At 31.7% G+C, this 19,974-nt stretch overlaps 1 protein-coding gene across 1 annotated transcript in view; it reads right to left on the bottom strand.

Annotated features, from left to right (window-relative positions):
- The window catches only part of Baz2b (bromodomain adjacent to zinc finger domain 2B), a 159,975-nt gene that overhangs the window by 63,189 nt on the left and 76,812 nt on the right, over positions 1-19,974 (bottom strand). The window contains 7 exon segments of the mRNA XM_047546021.1: positions 9,190-9,255; positions 10,694-10,720; positions 10,961-11,005; positions 12,354-12,419; positions 14,051-14,116; positions 18,317-18,378; positions 18,490-18,582. Coding sequence (XP_047401977.1) covers positions 9,190-9,255; positions 10,694-10,720; positions 10,961-11,005; positions 12,354-12,419; positions 14,051-14,116; positions 18,317-18,378; positions 18,490-18,582 — 425 coding nt within the window.

Genomic DNA, 19,974 nt, shown 5'->3' on the forward strand with positions numbered 1-19,974 from the left:
ATTAAGCTGCTATACTCAATTTTATTTCTAATTTCTATAATATTATATTTTATTGCCAAACACTGGGATTTCACAATAGGACTTTCAAATTTTCCAAAGTGAATTCACGACAAATCTTTGATTTACCAGAGAAAGTACTTATTAAACCTATGATAATCTGAAAGCAATGTGTTAAAGCACATTTTTTGTTACTAATGGTTAAATTGTAGGGCACATAACTTAAGACTGCCTACAAATGAATATAAAATATAGTTCTTGCTGTGTATGGTGGGGCATGACTATAATCCCAGTTACTCAGGAGTCTAAGGCAAGTGAATTGCAATTTCAAGACCTGCCTGGGCAACTTAGCCAAAATCCTGTCTCAAAAACAAAAACAAAAAGGGCTGGGGATATAGCTCAGTGATAAGAGTGCCCCTGGATGCAATCCCCAGTACTATTAAAGTACACAGGTACAGTTCAAGAGTATATTCTAGATTTATCATAAATAATTACAAATTAGTATGTTTCTTCCCAGTTTTTTCCTTCCCCTTTTCTCAGTTTTTCACATAAACAAATTCTTTAAAAAAATGTGGATTTTTAGGTTATAAGTCTTTTACAACAAAACATCTTTTTATCAGCCTAATAGCAATGAAACTTTCTGAATCTAAATTTTACTAATATCTTAGTTATGAAGTCATTAAAAACTTCATTTCAGAGTTGAAACATGTTGAAAACAAATTTAATAAATTTAGGTTATTCTAAACAGGCAAAAATGCATAGGGTAAAATTGAAAAATGAGTTTTTTACCCACATGAAAAGTTATTTTTCTGGGCTTGGGAGGGGACTCCAAAAACATGAATGAAAGCATAATAATAGCTATAGAGTTATATGTTTAAAACTCAAGGAAAGTGGTAGAATGACCTATTGTTGTAAAGTTAACAAATTGTAAGACTGCAAAACAGGCCATTTTTAAGAGACCATGTTGCAAAAAGTCCATGGTTTTTGTATTTTATGATTCTATTGGGACTCTTTGGTTTTTGTTCTAGGCATAATTAAGAGAATACATTTCTTTGGACAGAATTTGTACTCAAATTTAAAAGGTTTGAATACAATTTAAAAGACAAAAGTTTACCTCAGGATACAAGAATAATAAAAGTATAAATAAGATGAATAATGCATCATTTATAGAAAACTTAATAAAAATGATACTGCTTTATATGTATTCATATTGAATATGACTAGAACAATCAGATAACTTTTTAAAAGCTTGTTACTTTTACATTTTAATTTATTTAATAAATGTCAGATAATCTGAAAACTAAAGTTAAAGGAAAAATTGTGAATCATGTGACTGAAGAAACTTGAAAGGTACTTCTTATATAGGTATAAAATAATTTTTTGAAAAAACAGAGGGGTTGTGGCTCAGTGGTAGAGCACTTGCCTGGCATGTGTGAGGCCTGGGTTTGATCCTCAGTACCACATATAAATAAGCAAATGAACAAAATAAAGATCCATTGTAAACTAAAAATATATTAAAAAATAGAAAAAAAATGTTTTCTCTGATATGTACTCTGATATGTGGATGCTAATTCCCAATAAGGGGGGACTAGAGAAGAATAGAGGTACTCTGGATTAGACAGGGGGAAGTAAAGGGAGGGGAGGAGGTATGGCAGTAGGAAAGATAGTAGAATGAATTGGACATTATTACCCTATGTGCATATATGATTACATGACCAGTGTGATTCTACAACATGTACAACAAGAATGAGAAGTTATATCCCAATTATATGTGATGTGTCAAAATACATTCTACTGCCATGTATAACTAATTAGAACAAGTTAAAAAAATAAAATAATATCAATGAGTTATCATATTTTATTAAAACACACCAAAGTATTATATAAAAAATTCTGTACTTACTTAAAATCAACTATCATTAGGGCAGTAAATATTATATACATTGTCTTCTAAATTAAAATTAAAAAATTGTATTTGTGAGATAATTATATTTTAATACAATTCAATTATAATAAAGCTTTCCAAAAATCTTTATCAAATAACATTTACATTCTATTGAAAAATTAATATAAAGTAACTTTATATTTGTTTTTAAAGGCACTGTAATTTTAAAATAGAAATAAAGTACATTTGTATAAGTACTGTTTTAGTGCATTTGTTGTGTCTCTAACATAAAAGTGGATTTGCCTTCAAAACTTTTTTCATGTGCAATTCTACTTTTTATTTTTCATTAAGTAATGACTGCTATGAAGGTAGGATTATGAAATATTCTTATGACCTGAGTCACGGGGGGACAATGCATTATTCTTGCTTTTCAAATTGTTTATTAGATGATTTCTGAAACCTGAACTACTCTTCTATTTTATGGTTTTGTCTTTGAAAGTGCTGACACAGTCATTCTGTGATAGATGTATGTTTAACAACCTTCTGTATTTTATTTATTCTTGGGGAGACATACAAAAGATTCTGTTGTGATTACTATAGCTGATTATTCAGTTAATAAGAATAAAGTGATTATACATATGAGTGGATAAGTGGTATAGTCTGTAGTTTTAATAATTGAAATAGGATATTTTGGGTAAAATGCTACTTTTTCAAGATGCTTAAGCCAATCTTGTTTCTACCGATTAGTAATAATGAAAGCAGATGTTTTTCATATTACTTGAATTATATTAGGAAATAATAGGCCTTTTTTATTCTTAAGGCTAAAGACTATTAGTTCTTACATTTTATTATGAAAATATTTATGAATTATGACCCTTTGAAATTAATATAAGTAAAAAGATGTTATATATTTTACTAATTATATTTATATAAAGGAAAGGTTATAGAAATTAGATTTCTAAACTGAATAATCAATAGTAATTTGGGATTTTTAGTGAAAAATATAAAGATAATACTAAAATAAAAATTAAGATTGGTACAATGTACAAAAAGTCACAAGTGATATTTTGTATAACCTCCCTACTTTGATGGGTGTGAAGATTTTCTTGGAATAATATCATATATTATAGGGTATTTTTAATGAACAAAGTAAAAGCAAATGTTTAAAAAAAAACCCTCAAAATTGATTCCTCAGAAAACTTGGAATGAAACCACCATTTAACCTAGCTATCCCACTCCTCAGTTTGTACTCAAAGGACTTAAAATCAGTATATTACAGTGATGCAGTCATGTCAATGTTTATAGCAGCTCAATTCACAATAGCTAAACCATGGAACCAAACTAGGTGTCTTTCAACAGATGAATAGATAAAGAAAATGTGATATATATGTGTGTGTGTGTGTGTGTGTGTGTGTGTGCGTGTGTGTATGGTATGTATATAATGGAATATTACTCAGCTTTAAAGAAGAAGGAAATTATAGCATTTGCTGGTAAATGGATGGAGTTAGAGAATATCATGCTAAGCAAAATAAGCCAAACCTAAAACACCAAAGGTCTGAAATGCAGATGCTAATTCATAATGGCGGAGGTGGAGGTGGGTAGCGGGAAGAATAGTTACTTGAGGTAGAGGGGAGTGAAGGGAGGGGAAGAGATATGGGGGTAGGAAGGATAGTAGAATGAAACAGACATTATTACCTCATGTACATATATGATTGCATGACCGATGTGATTCTGTAATATGTTCAATCAAAAAACTGAGAAATTATACTCCATTTACGTATGATTTAACAAAATGCATTCTACTGTCACATATAACTAATTAAAACAAACTTTTTAAAACTTGTAATTTTTAAGCACTACTTATAACATTTGTATTTTGTTTAGTCTATTTTTCTTTTTTCACAATCTAATAATTAAAGGTATACAGGAATTTTAAAGTTTAGAGTCAACAGTTACACATAAATCATTTAGAATTCTGAACTGATCTTGCCTAAGTTTCATAAAGTCTTCAGTTTATAATAAAGTTTCATTAATAACAGAAAAAATTACAAGTCTGGAATTAATGTTAGGTAGTAACAGGTGGCAGACTATGAAGCCAAAATATGTCCATTATTGACATTCTACTGTACATGTTATATAATAATGAGGGAATGGGCAAGTGCATATAAGACTATTAATACTGAGTTAGAAGTTTATATGAAAGACTGGATAAATTTGGGTTGTCCATGAAAAATATGTCTCATGATCTAGTAGTCCCACTATTGGATATATATCCAAAGGAAGTGAATGTTATGGTTTGGATGTGAGATGTTCCCTAAAAGCTCATATGTGGGATAATGCAAGAAGGATCAGAGGAGAAATGATTAGGTTGTGAGAGAGTCTTAACCCAATCAATGAATTAATCCCCTAATAGGGATTAACTGAGTGGTAATTGAAGTGGTAGGGTGTAGCTGGAGGAGGTGGGAAGTGGGGGTGTGGCTTTGGGGTATATATTTGTATCTGGAAAGTGGAGACCTCTCTCTCTGCTTCCTGATCATTAATGTGAGCTGATTCCCTCCACCACATTTTTCTGCCATGATGTTCAGCCTCACCTTGAGCCCCAAAGAATGGAGTCTGCTGTCTATGGATTGAGACCTCTGAAACCATAAGCCCACAAATAAACTTTTCCTCCTCTACAATTATTCTGGCCAGGTCCTTTAGTCACAGCAGAGAAAAAGCTGACTAAAACAGTGAAATCAGTATGTTGAACAGATCTGCACTCTTGTTTATTATGACACTATTCACAACAGCCAAGAAATGGAAACAACTGAGGTGTCCATCAACTGATGAACGGTTAAAGAAAATGTGGCACATATATACCAAAGAATACTATTTAGCTATAATAATGAAATCCTCATTATATTATGTAGACTAAGCCACGTACAGAAAGACCATATGCCTTCAAGACCATATAACTTTAAGAATCTAAAAAAGTTTATATCCATTAAAAATCAGAAAATAGGGGCTGGGGAGATAGCTCAGTCGGTAGAGTGCTTGCCTTGCAAACACAAAACCCTGGGTTCGATCCCCAGCACCAAAAAAAAAAAAAAAAAAAAAAAAAAAAAAAATCAGAAAATAAATGAATAAAAAGTTATAAAATTGTTTTATAAAGTTGATCTCATAGAAGTTAAGAGTAGAATGGTATTTACCAGAGGCCAGAGAGAGTAACTGGGGAGGGAAGGCTGGGGAAACGCTGATAAATGGGTACTAAGTTACAGTTAGGAGTAAGAAGTTGTGGTATGCTATTGAACAATAGGGTAACTATATAGATAATGAAAATGTACTGTAGATTTCAAAAAGTTAGAAGAAATTTTGAATGTTCCCATAAGGAAATGACAAGTATCTGAGGAAATTGATATGTTTAACATAATTTAAACATGAAATGAATGCATGTATTAAAATATCACCTGAGACCCTGCAAGTATATATAATTTTATGTTTTTGTATATTAGTTAAAAAATAAATTTAAGTAAATAATAATTATTTGAAGAAGTCTTACTATTGCTTAACTGTTTATATTATAAAGTTTTTCTCTCTGATATGATTACTTCATCTTGAATATTCTTTTTGGTTTTCGGGTCTGCCTGAAGAGGACTTTGTCACTCCCTCAGTGGGATGCCCAGTTGTTTCCACCAACATGTACAAACACACAAACACACACACACACACACACAACTTTTTAATAAAAAGAATTATATGGACAGAAAACATAATAATACAATCACTCTTTAATTGTTTTATCCTTTATTTATTTTCTTAGTTCTATAACTTTTAGTTCATTCATTCATTCAACTATAATCTTCTGAGCACCTACTAAATACTTGGTTCTAATTAAGGTATTGGCAAATACAATGGTAAATAAGAGTCCTATCCTTAAAGAGTTTACATCCTGGAAGGAGAAAAATCATAAACAAGTAAAAAAAAAAAAAAAAAAAAAGGAGTTCTGTAGGTTGAATTAAAATACGGAAAAATTAGGTGATCTGAAAAGGCTTGTTGGACAGTTTACATTTGATCTGTGTCTGAACACAAAGAGAAATCGTTGAATATTTGGCCGAAAAACCTCAAGGGTAAAAAGCCTTTAGTTTGGAATTAAAATAAGACAAAAATTATGGTATAAGGGGCAAATTGTAAGAGGTAAAGTAAGAAAGCAGGTAGAGTTCAGAGCATTTACATTGTTATGCCATGATGAAGAGTTAACTAGTCAGGGAACTTTCTAAAAATCATTGGCTGCTCTATGGAGAATACATATGGAGTTTGAGAAAGGCAAAATAAAAGCAAGGAAACTAGGTTCTTTTATAAAAAAATTTAAGCTAATATTTCATGTACATATGCACATATATATTCCTTATTTTAGTTTAATATTTTATCATGCTTGTCATTTCCTTTTAAAATTACTTATATTTGATGTGGGCAGCCCTATTAAGTACCTATATTGATTCAATATAGGTGTGTTAATTTTCCTTTTGTGTATTTATTTTTCTCACTTGGGCTTTAACAGATTCTTAAAATATTTACTTTTTTCTCTTTCCACATTTTTTATTGGTGCATTGTAGTTGTACACAATGATGGGATTTGTTGTTACATATTTGTACATGTATACAATATAACAATATAATTAGGCCAATATCACTTCCCAGAAGTTCCCTGTTCCCTCCTTCTCTTGTACACCTTGGTACTTTTCCTCTACTGATATTTATTTATTTACTTATTGTGGTACTGGGGATAGAACTCAGGGCTTCACTCATGCTAGCAAGCACTCTACCACTGAGCTATATATACCCCAGCCCTCATTTTCATGAGATGCCCCCACCACTGTCACCTTTCTTTTCCTTTTTCCACTCTAGCTTCCAAATATGAGAGAAAACATACAACCCTTGACCTTCTGAGTTTGGCTTATTTCACTTAACATAATGGTCTCAAGTTCCATCCATCTTCCTGCAAATGACATAATTTCATCTTTCTTTATGGCTGAATAAAACTCCATTGTGTATATATGCCAAATTCTCTTTATCCATCCATCCATTGATGGACACCTAATCTAGTTCCATAGTTTGGCTATTGTGAATTGTGCTGTTATAAATATGGGTATGCATATATCACTATAGTATGATGACTTTAATAGAATATATCATTTTAATCAGTTTTACTTACACCGTGTGTCGCTGCCACTCTCCACTCAACCCAGATTTTACCCACCTCTCTGCAACAACTTTTCCTACTTTATCCCCAGGTCACAGAGTGTAAATATGAAGAACCAATGGAAAAGGTCATGTCCTTTCAGTCTTTTGACTGTCTCTTTCACCTGGGTATTTCCCACCTCAGATAATCTTACTCTTTCTATTTTCTTCTACCAAACCATAGTTGCCTGGAGATAATGCTCTAGGTTATTTTTATTATAATGTCTTTCTTCCTTAGCTTTCCTCTCCACCAGGAAAACAATGACAAGCAATAGGTCTTCTTACTCCTAATGGTAAAAAAGAAATAGGGAAAGAGGAGGAGGATAAGGGAGGGAAGAGGAAAAGGAGGAGGACTTCTTATTCCTTCTGGTAAAAAGGAAATAGTAACTAAGAAGGGAGGAGGGAGGAGAGGAAGGAAGGAGGAGTTAGGAGGAGAATAGAGGCAGAATTTATCTCTTGAAGGATTTTTCAGGTCTTTTTCTTGAGTTATTAATTGTTCCTTCAGTTCCATCTGTCCAGACTGAAAGAAATTAGGTTGAGCATTCAGGATTTTAATTAATTTCATTCCCTATTCTTTCTACTACTGCACTGCTTCCAGAAGGGAATAAAAAGAGCAGCAATAACTTTCTCTTTTCCTGGATGTCATTTTCAGATTATGGTTACAATTCAATGGATAGATGCACAGATTCCATTACTATGTTAGGTGTAAGAGGGACTGGATAATCAACAAGTTAGGGAAAAGACATCAGGAAAAATGTTAGGGCATAAAGATTAGGAAAGTGACAAAGTGATTGCTGGAGGAAATTTAGAGGTAATCTGTTAGTGATTCCCAACCCTGGCTATGCTAGGTCCACTGTACAAAGCAAATACAAATGTAGTAACTAACTGTAAGTATTATATGGGCCAGGCAGTATTCTAAGAACTTCACACATACACTAACACAGTTGCATACCCATTTGAACACCACAACAACCCTATGAGTTAGGAATTACTACTGTCGCTGTTTTGAAGATTAAATGAATCATGAAAAGTTTAAATAACTTGCCTGAGATCATATAGCTGGAAAATGCTGAAATCAGAATCCAAATTCAGGTAATCTGACTATCCTGTCCAGTTGCTAAAATAATACACATAATATTGTGTCTACACACCAGAAATCTTAAAAATTTATGCCAGAGCTGAGACCAAAATAATAAAATATAGAGCTCTCAATTTTGAGATAAAACAGTATAAATTTCATTAATTTGTATGTATGTATGTATATGTGTATGTATAGCAGTGCTGAGAATTGAATTGAGGGCCTCATACACACTAGGCACTAAGTGACATCCTCAGTCTAATTATCACTTATTAAATGTTTATCTCACTTGATGATCCCACAACCCTAAGAGGTAGGTAGGTATCATTATTTCAATTTTAAATAAAAAGTCGGAAGAGGAAAAGTAAATTGGTGGCAGAGTTAGCATGGGAATTTGAGTTTCTCAAAAACCCTGGTTATAATAAATATCTCTCTCTCTATTCAACAGTTCTAATGCAGAATGATTTCCTTTGTAACATATATTTTAACCTTTAACTGATTTCTATTGAATTCCAGTACATTTGTTTTGACATACTGAAATTATTCTTTTTCTGAATGATCTGTTAAAGACTGTTTTAAAGAAAGTCCTTATGCCTAATTTTTTACTTAGAAGGCTAAAGAATAATTCTGATGGCAGAAGTCCATGGTTAGAATTATCTGAGTTTAAATTAGGACACACAAGACTTGTCTAGGCATGCTGTAATATCAATTTTGTGACATTCTGGTTACATTAATAAGTAGCTACTTTCTCCAAACAAACACCATTCAACGTATTTTAAAAAGATAATTTAAATCTCAGCCAGGAAAATTAACACATACTTTGGAACCTTTCTACATTTTTTTTTTATTTTAACATTGAATTATAATTCTTGTATTTAACCTTTGGTTTGCTTATGAAAGCCTGTATATAAAGACAAACTCATACACTGAAAAATATTATGTTTGGAAGAGCCAATGCTTTGGGAAAAATATTAATTAATAAGGTAATTTTTTTTTTAGACATATACACTTACTTCTGCTTTTTTACGAGCTTCCATAGCTTTCATAAGCATCATATGTTGTCGTCTTCGCTCTCGTTCCTATTAGGCCAGATAAAATGAGAAAACTAACTCAACCATAGAGTCAAAAGTTTGATTTTCAAATGGAAAACAACAACAAAACAACAACAACAAAAACAAAAACAAAAAAAAAAACTCAGTATAGCATGTTTAGCATTTATAGACAAGTCACAGTAAATACTAAATATAAGACAAGAATGGCCAGTCTGTGCATGTTTTAGTTCAGGTTTAGAAAGCAAATACAAGAACAATCAAAAGCAAAAAGGTAAAGCAATGAACATGGAGACAGTGTAAACAGAAGCATACAAGATTTACTTATGGTCAGTTGTGATGCTCCTTCAAAAGCTGGCAGAACAAAAAGCATAATGGTTGGCTGGAACAGGTCAGTTACCTTACATCTGCTATTAGAAAAACCACAAATACTTACTATAGCCAATTGAACTAAAGGTTGTATTGTTCTTAAATTTTTAGATCAGGCAGAAATTGATCTATAATCACTTTCATGTAATGGTTTTAGAATTGGTTAGTTTTATTTCAGTTATAAAATCACTTTAATGATTCAATAATCACCAACAAATAAGAAAGGGTTTTTATTTTTAAAGCTTTTGTAACAATTTATAAAGCTAAACTAGTCTTAGTTCATATACAAACACAAATAAAATAGGATAGTCTATTTACTGATGTCTGCCACTTGATGCACTGTTTAAAACAACAAAGGCTGCATCATGGGCTAATAAGTGTAATCTAAAATGTACAGTATGAACATAAGGTAAGTACTAGCTTAATTTGATAATTTCATTTTATTTTAAATTAAAAAATCACATATGAATAATAGCTAATTGATTTTTTTTTTCTTTGCAATACTGAGGATTGAACCCAGGGGTGCTCTACCAACATCCCCTGCCATTTTTAAAAATTTTTATTTTGAGACAGGGTCTTGCTAAGTTCCTGAGGCTAGCCTCAAACTTGGCAATTCTGTCTCAAACTCTTAAGTCACTGGAATTACAGGTGTGTGTCAACTGCACCTGGCTCTAATTGATTTTTTCATTTAAATATATTTGTAAATATATTAGTATAAATATTTAACTATTCTCTCATCAAACAAACTCAAAATTTCCATTGTATTCAATGGTAGTTTTGATCTAGAATGATGGGAGAATACAGGTCACAATTGTGTCTAACTGTATAGTGACCCAACTTTCCTTGTGACATCAGTAATGTATATTTTTAGAGAACAGTCTTATTTAAGACTTATGCAATTCATTGAAGAAACTTGGAGATGTATCATACTTCTTTATAGACAGACAAGCAGATGTATGCAATGCACTGTGCTGTAAAGCCATGCAGCAGTATGTAATATGACAGCAGCCAGTGCTACACTTTATGCATTGCTATGACAACCATATCACAACCAAATCACAATGCGGTGTTAGATGTACAAAAATAAACATACCCATACCATATCTAGTCTATGCCTCTCCAACTCCTGGTAGAAAGAGTTGGCACAACATTATGAAACAGAAATCACAGAGTCATAAAACCAATTTTAACCCCCCAAAAGACACCAATACCAAAGCAAGGCAATAACTATGTGATGAAAGAAAAACTTAAGCAGGAATTATATTAGAAATTTTAAGAAAATATTTTGAAGATTTTCCCCCAAATAGATTTAAGCAAAATTATAAAACATACATTTCAATAGTTGCATAATCACATGTATACAGACCTGATGCTTCAGAAGAACAGCTTGTTGTCTTCTCATTTCTTTTTCCTTAAAAATAAGAAACTTTTGATATATGAATTCTGGGAAAGATGTAGAACATGCTAAAAGTATGAAAGTTCCTTTTTCTAAGATTCTGTAGTCTTCCATTAGGTTGAACCATACAGAATTGCCAAGATTCAATCATGTTTTTACTTATAAAATGGCAATTCAATTTTACATAGCTCTAATACTTAATATAAAAATTATATGATGCTGAAGCAAGGATCTTTCATTAGTAGACATTTTGACTTAAAATTCAATGAATGACCTAACAACACACTTCAATGGTGTATCCACTGAACTGACTAGATTATCAGAGCATATCAGATACAATTCACATATTTTTAAAAAATCATTTTAATACATTATGTTGTAATCCTCAAATTTAGTGATTAGAACTCTTTCCACTCCAAATATAATCTCCCAAATATAATTAACCACATATATTTCTTTTCAATGAATAAAAGTGACAAAGACTTTGGTGATCAGATTGAGATTTCCATACCCACCTATGGTTCACAGCACCATCCCAAGGGGACAGGGTTGTAAGGCAAATGATTCTAGGAATGTCATCAGATTCAGTATTTTTATAAAGGTAAAATCTGAATGAAATTAATATTAAGTGTAGGCATAAAAGGAGAAGACATCTAAAGAATAAAGTAAGAGTGTTGAAAAGATAACAAATAGGTGCAGGCGGTATAGCAGGGGCTGGTACTTATCATGTGTAAGGCAATAGGTTCCATCCCAGCACAAACCCTGTCCTGCCACCCCACAAAAAGGTTTCCAATACTACCAGGTTCACACAGCTGCCCACTTCCAAAATTCAGCTATCCAAAATAGATAGGATGGGTGAGAGGATAGGGAACATATCTCTTATACTTTGATAGGTAAATAGTACTTATTAGTAAATAGCAATTGATACAGTTTTGTTTCTACATGCTTATCATTTTTAATAAAACAGGTGCCGGACAGAAAGTTATATGGGGAGAATCAGATTTGGGACACAGTTTGAAACATGAACATAAATGACACACAAAATCATTTTGGTGAATCATTCTCATCAAGCAAAACTGTATACAGGTGTTATGCAATAATTTGCATTTCTGCTTTGATGTCTCCTATTTAAAGGGCTCAAAGAAATACATAAAACCTGTATAATGAAATAAAAATACACATAGTATACATATAATATACATACAAATAAAAGCACACATTTACACATTGTATCTGCTAAAATGTATTTTTTAGATAGCCATTTTGAGGAAAACCTTTTTAAAAATATATATAATTGATGCTGATATAACACATAGTTTTTATTTTTTGAAAAATAAAAACTCTGATTCTCATCTAAACTAACCTTTATTCGTTTCTCGGCCTCCAATAATTTGGCATTTGCCGCTTCTTCCTTCTTTTTCTTTTTAGCCTGTGCATGCAAAACAGGTCTCAAAGTCATGCAACAGCACCACTACAACTTGCAAATAATCTCAGACTTGAAATGAAGCTACATGCCTCACAAGGTACAAAACAATATGTAACATATATGCAGACAATTACAGATTTTTCCCCAGTTAATTTTATTACTAATTTGTAGATTAGCATTAGGATATGCCAAAAATTCTTAAATTCATAAGAATATGACAACTTTTCTTATTGTCTACCAACCTTGTTCAAAAATCTACCACTGTTTGTTATTTTATCTTAAAATTTAATCACATAAAAAATTATTTTGTCATTTATTGCTTTTTTCTGATTTTAAAGTATCTCTAAAAAATTTAGGAAACAGGATAGATTTTAACTGATAAAAACTGTTTCAAGAATAAATCAGTAACAATTTAAAAATGCACATGTCTACTTTATTTGAAATTTATTTTAAAACATAATTAAGATACAACCACTAACAAAGTATTAAATCTGATTTCCCTACCTCTGTATATTTTGTTAAATTTCAAGTGTCCCCTCACCCTTTTAATAGAATGGAAATCTGTAACTCTTTCATGAAGCACGTTTTGACCATTAAGATCATACTATCAAATATAAACTTTATAATCTTAAAGTCATTAACTAGTTTCAAAACTATTTGACAGTTATTGTCAATATACTTTAAGATACAGATTTTTTGATTTGGGAGTTTTAAAATTAATTTGAAATGGTTTAAACCGAGAACATGTATATTAGAAGGGGAAAAAACCATAACAGAAAACCTCAGCTATCTGGATCCACAGTGAATAAAGTGGTCTATAAAGCAGTAGTTTCCTGAACAGCTGAGAAGTAATAATTTTAAACATTAAAAGTTTATTTGCACTATGTTAGATGGAAATAATCTTGAGACATATGCCTGTTTAGACACAGTACACTAAACATAATTTGGCTTTTTCTTGATGACTAAGGGCAATTATTTTGAACGTCAGTTATTATACTGCACAATTTGATAGAGTAATGCCTTTGGGCTGTTAAGGTGTTAAAATTGCTTGCTATTCAATTAAAAAGATTACAAACTCTTGCTAGGCTTTTGAGTTCCTGTATATGCCAGATGGAGTTTTTCTGTATTTTCTCTTGCTGTCTTTTGCCTACTATGTTTGTTGTTGCCAATATGTCTTCTATCTTACTCTAGTAAGCTTGCAGGGGAAGAGAAATGCTAGAACCAGCAAACCATGGCAATAAAATTGTTTCTATATTTAAAATTTAATTTTACTTTTAGAATGTTTACTTTTATAAATGTTTGTTTCTATATTCAAAGTAAATATCTGACTATAAGCCCTAATGACTTTTCTAAAAGTAAAGAACTAAGGTTTTAGCAAATGAACTTTTATGACAACTGTATTAGGTGGTCAAAGGTCTTTCTTTTGTCTCATTTCCTGGCTTCTTACTACTAGTATTAGATGAGCTTGCTAATAAAGTTCAGAGAAGGTCTTACTTTATGCATTATATTTAAAGACATTTTTTGATGAACATGTTAATTTGTATAGGTAAGAGATATACAGGCAAAATTTTTTTGCAGACTTATAAAAATACATGATTATATTACTTCAATCATAATAAATTTAAGAACTCTACCTCTAGAATTTGCTGGGCTCGAAGTTCTTTTTCCATTCTGATCTGCTGTATTCTCTTAATTTTTTCCTATATGAAAGATTATGAAAATTTAAGATAATAAAATAAATATTGAGGTAAAACATGTTTAATTGGAATCAAATAGGTTAAGAAAAAAGCACAAAATTATCAGATGCTGTTCAGGCTGGATATAAAAACTTTAATGATGAGAAAATCACATATATTTTTATGTTTTAAATTCATATGATTTTATAAAATTTCTCATAATCTACAAAATAAAAATACTAAATAAATAAACAGAAACCAGATAAATAAAGCTGATTAAACTTAAGTAGCCTGGTACTCTTTATAAATATTTGTAACTGTAAATAATATTAATTTGAAATAAATACAGGATAGAAGAGTAGAAAAAAATTAGTGTCCCCAGAATTAGAATACATAAGGCTAGTTCTGGGTTAAAGTCATTAATTGGATGATCTTGAGCAAATAACTATTCAACTATGAAGCAGGATGAGGTGTTTGCCCTTTCTTACTGTCACAATTAAATAAAAAATAATTCACATGTTAAACAACATGATAATATGACATTCCTTTTAACTATCTCAATAAGCCCATCTAAAAATAATCTGTAACACTTTAAAAAGTGGATTAATTCCAATTTAAAAGTCCAAGGAGGGCTGGGGTCGTAGCTCTGGTAGAACGCTTGCCTAGCATGTGTGAGGCAGTGGGTTCGATCCTCAGCACCACATAAAGATGAACAAAAGTATTGTGTCCATCCACAATTAAAAAAAAATTTGTTTAAAAAGTCCAAGGAATTGGTTATATAACACAACTGGTATACACACTGTCTAAATTTAATAAACTGACTGCTGGTTATGTTTTATTTAGTGATCATCTTAATTTTGATAAGAACTTACATTGTGATTTTTAAAATTACCTCATAAGCTATAAGCATACTGTTAGCAATTTCACACTCATAACTTCCACTTGAAAGTCCCAAAATGACATTGATGAGAATACATGCATAATATTAAAAAAAAAAAACCTGAAATTTTCTACTTCAAATTGTATTTATCCCAGAATTTCCAGAGCAAACACATTTTATACTGCTGTATATTACAATACCTTCTTCAGTTTCCAGAGACTAGTGTACCTTTTGAAGATATACTTTATATTTTATTACTTTTTTGTACACTGATGTTATTGATGGCCTGTAGAGGTCTTTACTGCCTGATTTCAGAAGACCAATCCCCTATGATTTTGCGGCTGCTTGTCCTCTTTTGGTATTAAGTATTATAGCTTACCAGAATAAAAACCCAAGGGTATCTTTCATGTCATTTCCAAGTGTCAGAGAAGACTGTTTGATCCATATTTGATGTTATTTATTTGGATTAGAGCTTAAGACCTAAGTAAATCATACTCTTGATCCAATTTTTCTGCTCTTGTCAATTATAAGATTTTAAAGTGATATGCCCTCAAATAAATAAAAGGTATCCACTGTACTCTTATGCACAGAGAATCTTGGGCTTATGTAATTTTGGGTTTAAGTACATTTAGATAAATGTATTACCTTGAATATTCAAGTGATTTATATGTACTATTATTTGGTAGTGCTGTCAGCAGGGATGAGAAACACAGGTAGATAAAAATCCAAAGGATGAGAAATACAGGTAGATAAATATTATTTATAAATTATCATAATAATAAAGATTCACCTTATAGTATTGAGCACCTGTAAACACTGAGCTGGTCACTTTACATAAAATATCTTGTTGATCATTAAAAGAAAAAAAAAAAAAAACCAGAAGTTAAAATTATCTTCTTAGTGTAAAAGAGAAAAACTGAGATTTCCAGATTAAATATTTTGCCTAATGTCTAATAATTAGTAAATACAGAGTCCTGTTCAGTTTCCAAAGCCTGTGTTCCTCCTGTTTCATCATAATGCTTCTGCAATCTTCCAGAAAAGTGCCTTAAGGAATCTATGGTGTAGGCAGGGTACAGCGCTTGCCCAGTATGCAGAAGGCCTGGGTTTGACCCCCAGCATTGCATAAAAGGAGGAGATGGGGAGGAGAAGAATGAGACTCTAGTGAGATTTTTGAACTAGAGGTAAGAAAAAAATCCAAAGGATGAGACAGACATGCTACTATTTTTTTTCTAGATCTGGTAGCTCACTTTAAAATATTCATTATATCCAAGAGTGGTGACACATGGCTATAATTCCAACTACTTGGGAGGCTGAGGCAGGAGGGTTGCAAGTTTGAGGAGAGCCTGAGCAACACATTGAGACAACCCCACCTCACTTCAAAATGCGCATACACACACACACAAAGGTCATTAAGTAATAGACTGTGTGAGTTAGATTATTCTATACTTTGATTCATTTTGTAGGCAATGAGGAATATTCAGATGGTACACTGAAATTAGCCTCAGATAAATGTCTTATCTAAGTCCAGTTTATTTGCATCAATGTTGCTAGAGGCTTTGGAGCCTAGTACTTTTTCAATGAGCAGCAAAGACCATGGGATTAGGCTGTGGCCATTTTAAGACTCTAGGATCACAAAATTGAATATAATGTACTATTAGGATCTCATGGGTCTTTGGCCCTTATGAATAAGTTAGATAACCTATAAACATTTTTTAACAGAAACAGCAGTATTTCATTTAAAATGAGATATAAATTAATTTATATATGTACATATGCTATTCAGCAAATATTTACAGTATTTTAACAACGCATTCCTTAGCCTATTTATTTTAAGTCAATTTACAATATTTGGCAATCACAAAAAACAAAGGAAGGAATTCAAGTTTACAATTGACTAAATTATGGCAAAACAGTATGTGATACAGTTTGATGTTTTATATGTATTTTTAAAAGGTTGAACACTTGTTTAGTGCCAGGCACTGTGTTAAGCACTTTATATTCATTATCTTATTTAATCTTCAGATATTACAATGATCTTCCCTTACAATGGATGAAATAGAGAATTAGAAGTTAAGTAGTTCATCCAAGGTCATAAAATTATTAAGTAGCCAAGCCCATATTTCAATCTAGGCTGCCTAAATCTAAGCTCCAAAATTCTAAAACCCAACTCGGCATCAACTATCTCTAGTAATATAAGTCAATTCTGCAGGGAACCTTAGAAATAATTAAATGAAATCCAACCCAAGTAATTTATTTAGCAGCTATTTACAGAGTAACACAATTGATTTCATTCCATACTTGGAAATAACTACTTAAATGTTAAAAAATTCTTAAAAAATAGTACTTTCCCTCCATTCCCTCTCTGCTTTACTATTACATGACTATGTGGAGATGGAAGATTAGCTTATGAATTCAATCTTAAATGAAGCTGAATACCTTCTCATTTAATATTGTATCTATAAGGATTTAAAAATCATTTCATTTGCTCAAACATAGTTTGAAGACCACATAGGAGAAGGACACTGCAGATACAAGAATTCTGGATATGCTAAAATAAGGCTCTCATCATTTTCATGTAGTAGCAATTTTTAAGTAATTCTGAAAGCATTCAGAAGCAATGAGGGTAAACCTTATGTTAAATAATTTGAATTTAATTTTTTCCTAATATTTTACATGTTTTAGAACAACTAGGTTTCCTTATTAAAATGTGAATGTTCAAGCAATATCTTTCACTTACTGGTACATAAATTTAAAAAGTCTTCCAATTATTCAGGACATCTACTTAAAGTACCAGGAAATTAAAATACTTACATAAATTGTATTTGATAATTTTTGTTTGTTTGTCTGTTTTGTGGTACTGGGGATTAAATCCAGGGGTGCTCTAACATTGAACTACATCACTAATCTTTTTCAAATTTTTTAAACTTGAGTCAAGGTCTCACTCACTAAGTTGCTGAGGCAGACACTGAATTTATAATCCTCCTGCCTCAAGCTCCTGAGTTGCTGGGATTGTAGGTATGCACATCGTGCCTGGCTGGTAATCTTTTTTTTTTTTTTAAAACTTGGAAATATAGAGGTAGCATGTTCGCTTAGCATGGGTAAGAACTTGGGTTCAATTCCCAGCACTGCAAGGAAAACCTCAAATCAAACCAAAACCTTAAAAGCAGAAGACTTGATTTAAAAATGAGGTGAAATTTTAACTAATGGAAGGTGACAACTTTCTAAATAGAAAACATAACAATGTGAAGTAATTTAAAAATCAAAATTAAAATAATGTACTTATATAAATAAATTCTCCAAATAAGGACCATGTTCTAAAAGTTAGTTTCAATGCATGAACATACCTGTTGTTTCATAATCTTTATCTGTTCTTTTTGTTTTCGTTTCTCCTCAGCAGCCATTATTGCTATGATGAGAAACCAAAGCACAGATTATCATCGAATGAGCAATGAAGAAGTCTTTTATGAATTCCCCAACATTCACTTTTCAAATTCATGCCATCAATTATATTACCCACCTTGTTGTTTTTTCGCTTCTTTGGCAACACGAGCCTGTTCCTGCTTTTGAAGTTTTCTCAAAAGTTTTATTTGTGCTGCTTGCCTGGCTATTTCTGAAAAATAAGAAATTTCAGAGAACATTACTAATGACTTCACATAACTGCAAACCTAAAATGCTAACTGTGAAATTGGTACGTATCATCATGAAGGATATAATATTAAAGAAAACTGCTTATCGTTAAAAGACATCAAAATAGGAGAGTAGTGTAGTAGAAAATGTCACGTTCACTTGTCCTTAAAAATTGCCAAAATTATTTCATCAAACCATCAAATTAACTACATAAAGATGATATTTCTCTTAATCTTTATCACAGAGGTTCATCTAAGTTATTTTTTTTCAAGTAATCTCCACTTAGTAGGAAAGTAGCTGCTAATATGTAACAACAGTAATTTCAATCATAAAACAACAAAATACATAAAAAATAAAACAAATTCTTCTCCCCAAACTTACATTTCAATTAGCTATAGTAATGGTTAAATCCCTGAATCAGTGATATTCTTACTTATGAGGAAAAGAGATTAAATCTCCTAAAATACAAAGAATGAAGAATATCAATGCATTTTAAGAACAATTCACTCATAATTTCCAAAAAAAAACTGTATGAACTTGGGGGGTAGAAAGGCATAAATAATGTCCCCAATTCTTCATTCCTCCTTTTAAACATGTCATTCACAATGTGACACTGCAGCAACTTCCATTAAGAAGTAGAATGTATTTTCTGTCTCTTGATTCAGAATTCAGTCACATCATCATCTATGGTCAAGACATTAGCAACTATAATGAAAGTAGAACTTGAAAGTGTACTTGTTTGTTCTCTTTCTACTTTTGCTCTTATGCCTTGCCCATTACTATAAGAACATATTTGGGTTAGGCTTCTGGAGAATGAGAGCCAACTGACCCCACACATATTATTGAAACCAGCCAAGATCGGCAACTGATTAGTTAACCACCAACTGATTCCACCTGCACAAGCAATTAACACTTAGCATTACATGCTATTTAAGTTTGATAATTATTTGTTATACAGCATTATTGTGGCAATAGGTATAAAGGGTACAGAATGTTACTGCTTTTCTGTGTTGGCAAACTTAGTCTGAATACTTCAAACTCTAAAAGTGGTTTATCATAATATCTCTCAAAAAATCATTTTAGAGGCTAGGCACGATGGCACACTCCTGTAATCCCAGTGGCTTGGGAGGCTGAGGCAGGAGGATTGCTAGTTCTAAGCCAGTGTCAGCAATTTAGCAAGGCCCTAAGCAACTCAGTGAGATCCTGTCTCTAAATAAAGTACAAAAAAAGGACTGGAGATGTGACTCAGTGGTTGAGTGCCCCTGGGTTCAATCTTTGGTATCAAAACAAAACAAACAAACAAACAAACAAAAAAACCACGTCATTTTAGAACTCCTTTAACATACCCATTATAGGAATGAAAGCAATCCAGACT

Source organism: Sciurus carolinensis, chromosome 3 (genome assembly GCF_902686445.1).
Source record: "Sciurus carolinensis chromosome 3, mSciCar1.2, whole genome shotgun sequence".
Lineage (NCBI taxonomy): Eukaryota > Metazoa > Chordata > Mammalia > Rodentia > Sciuridae > Sciurus > Sciurus carolinensis.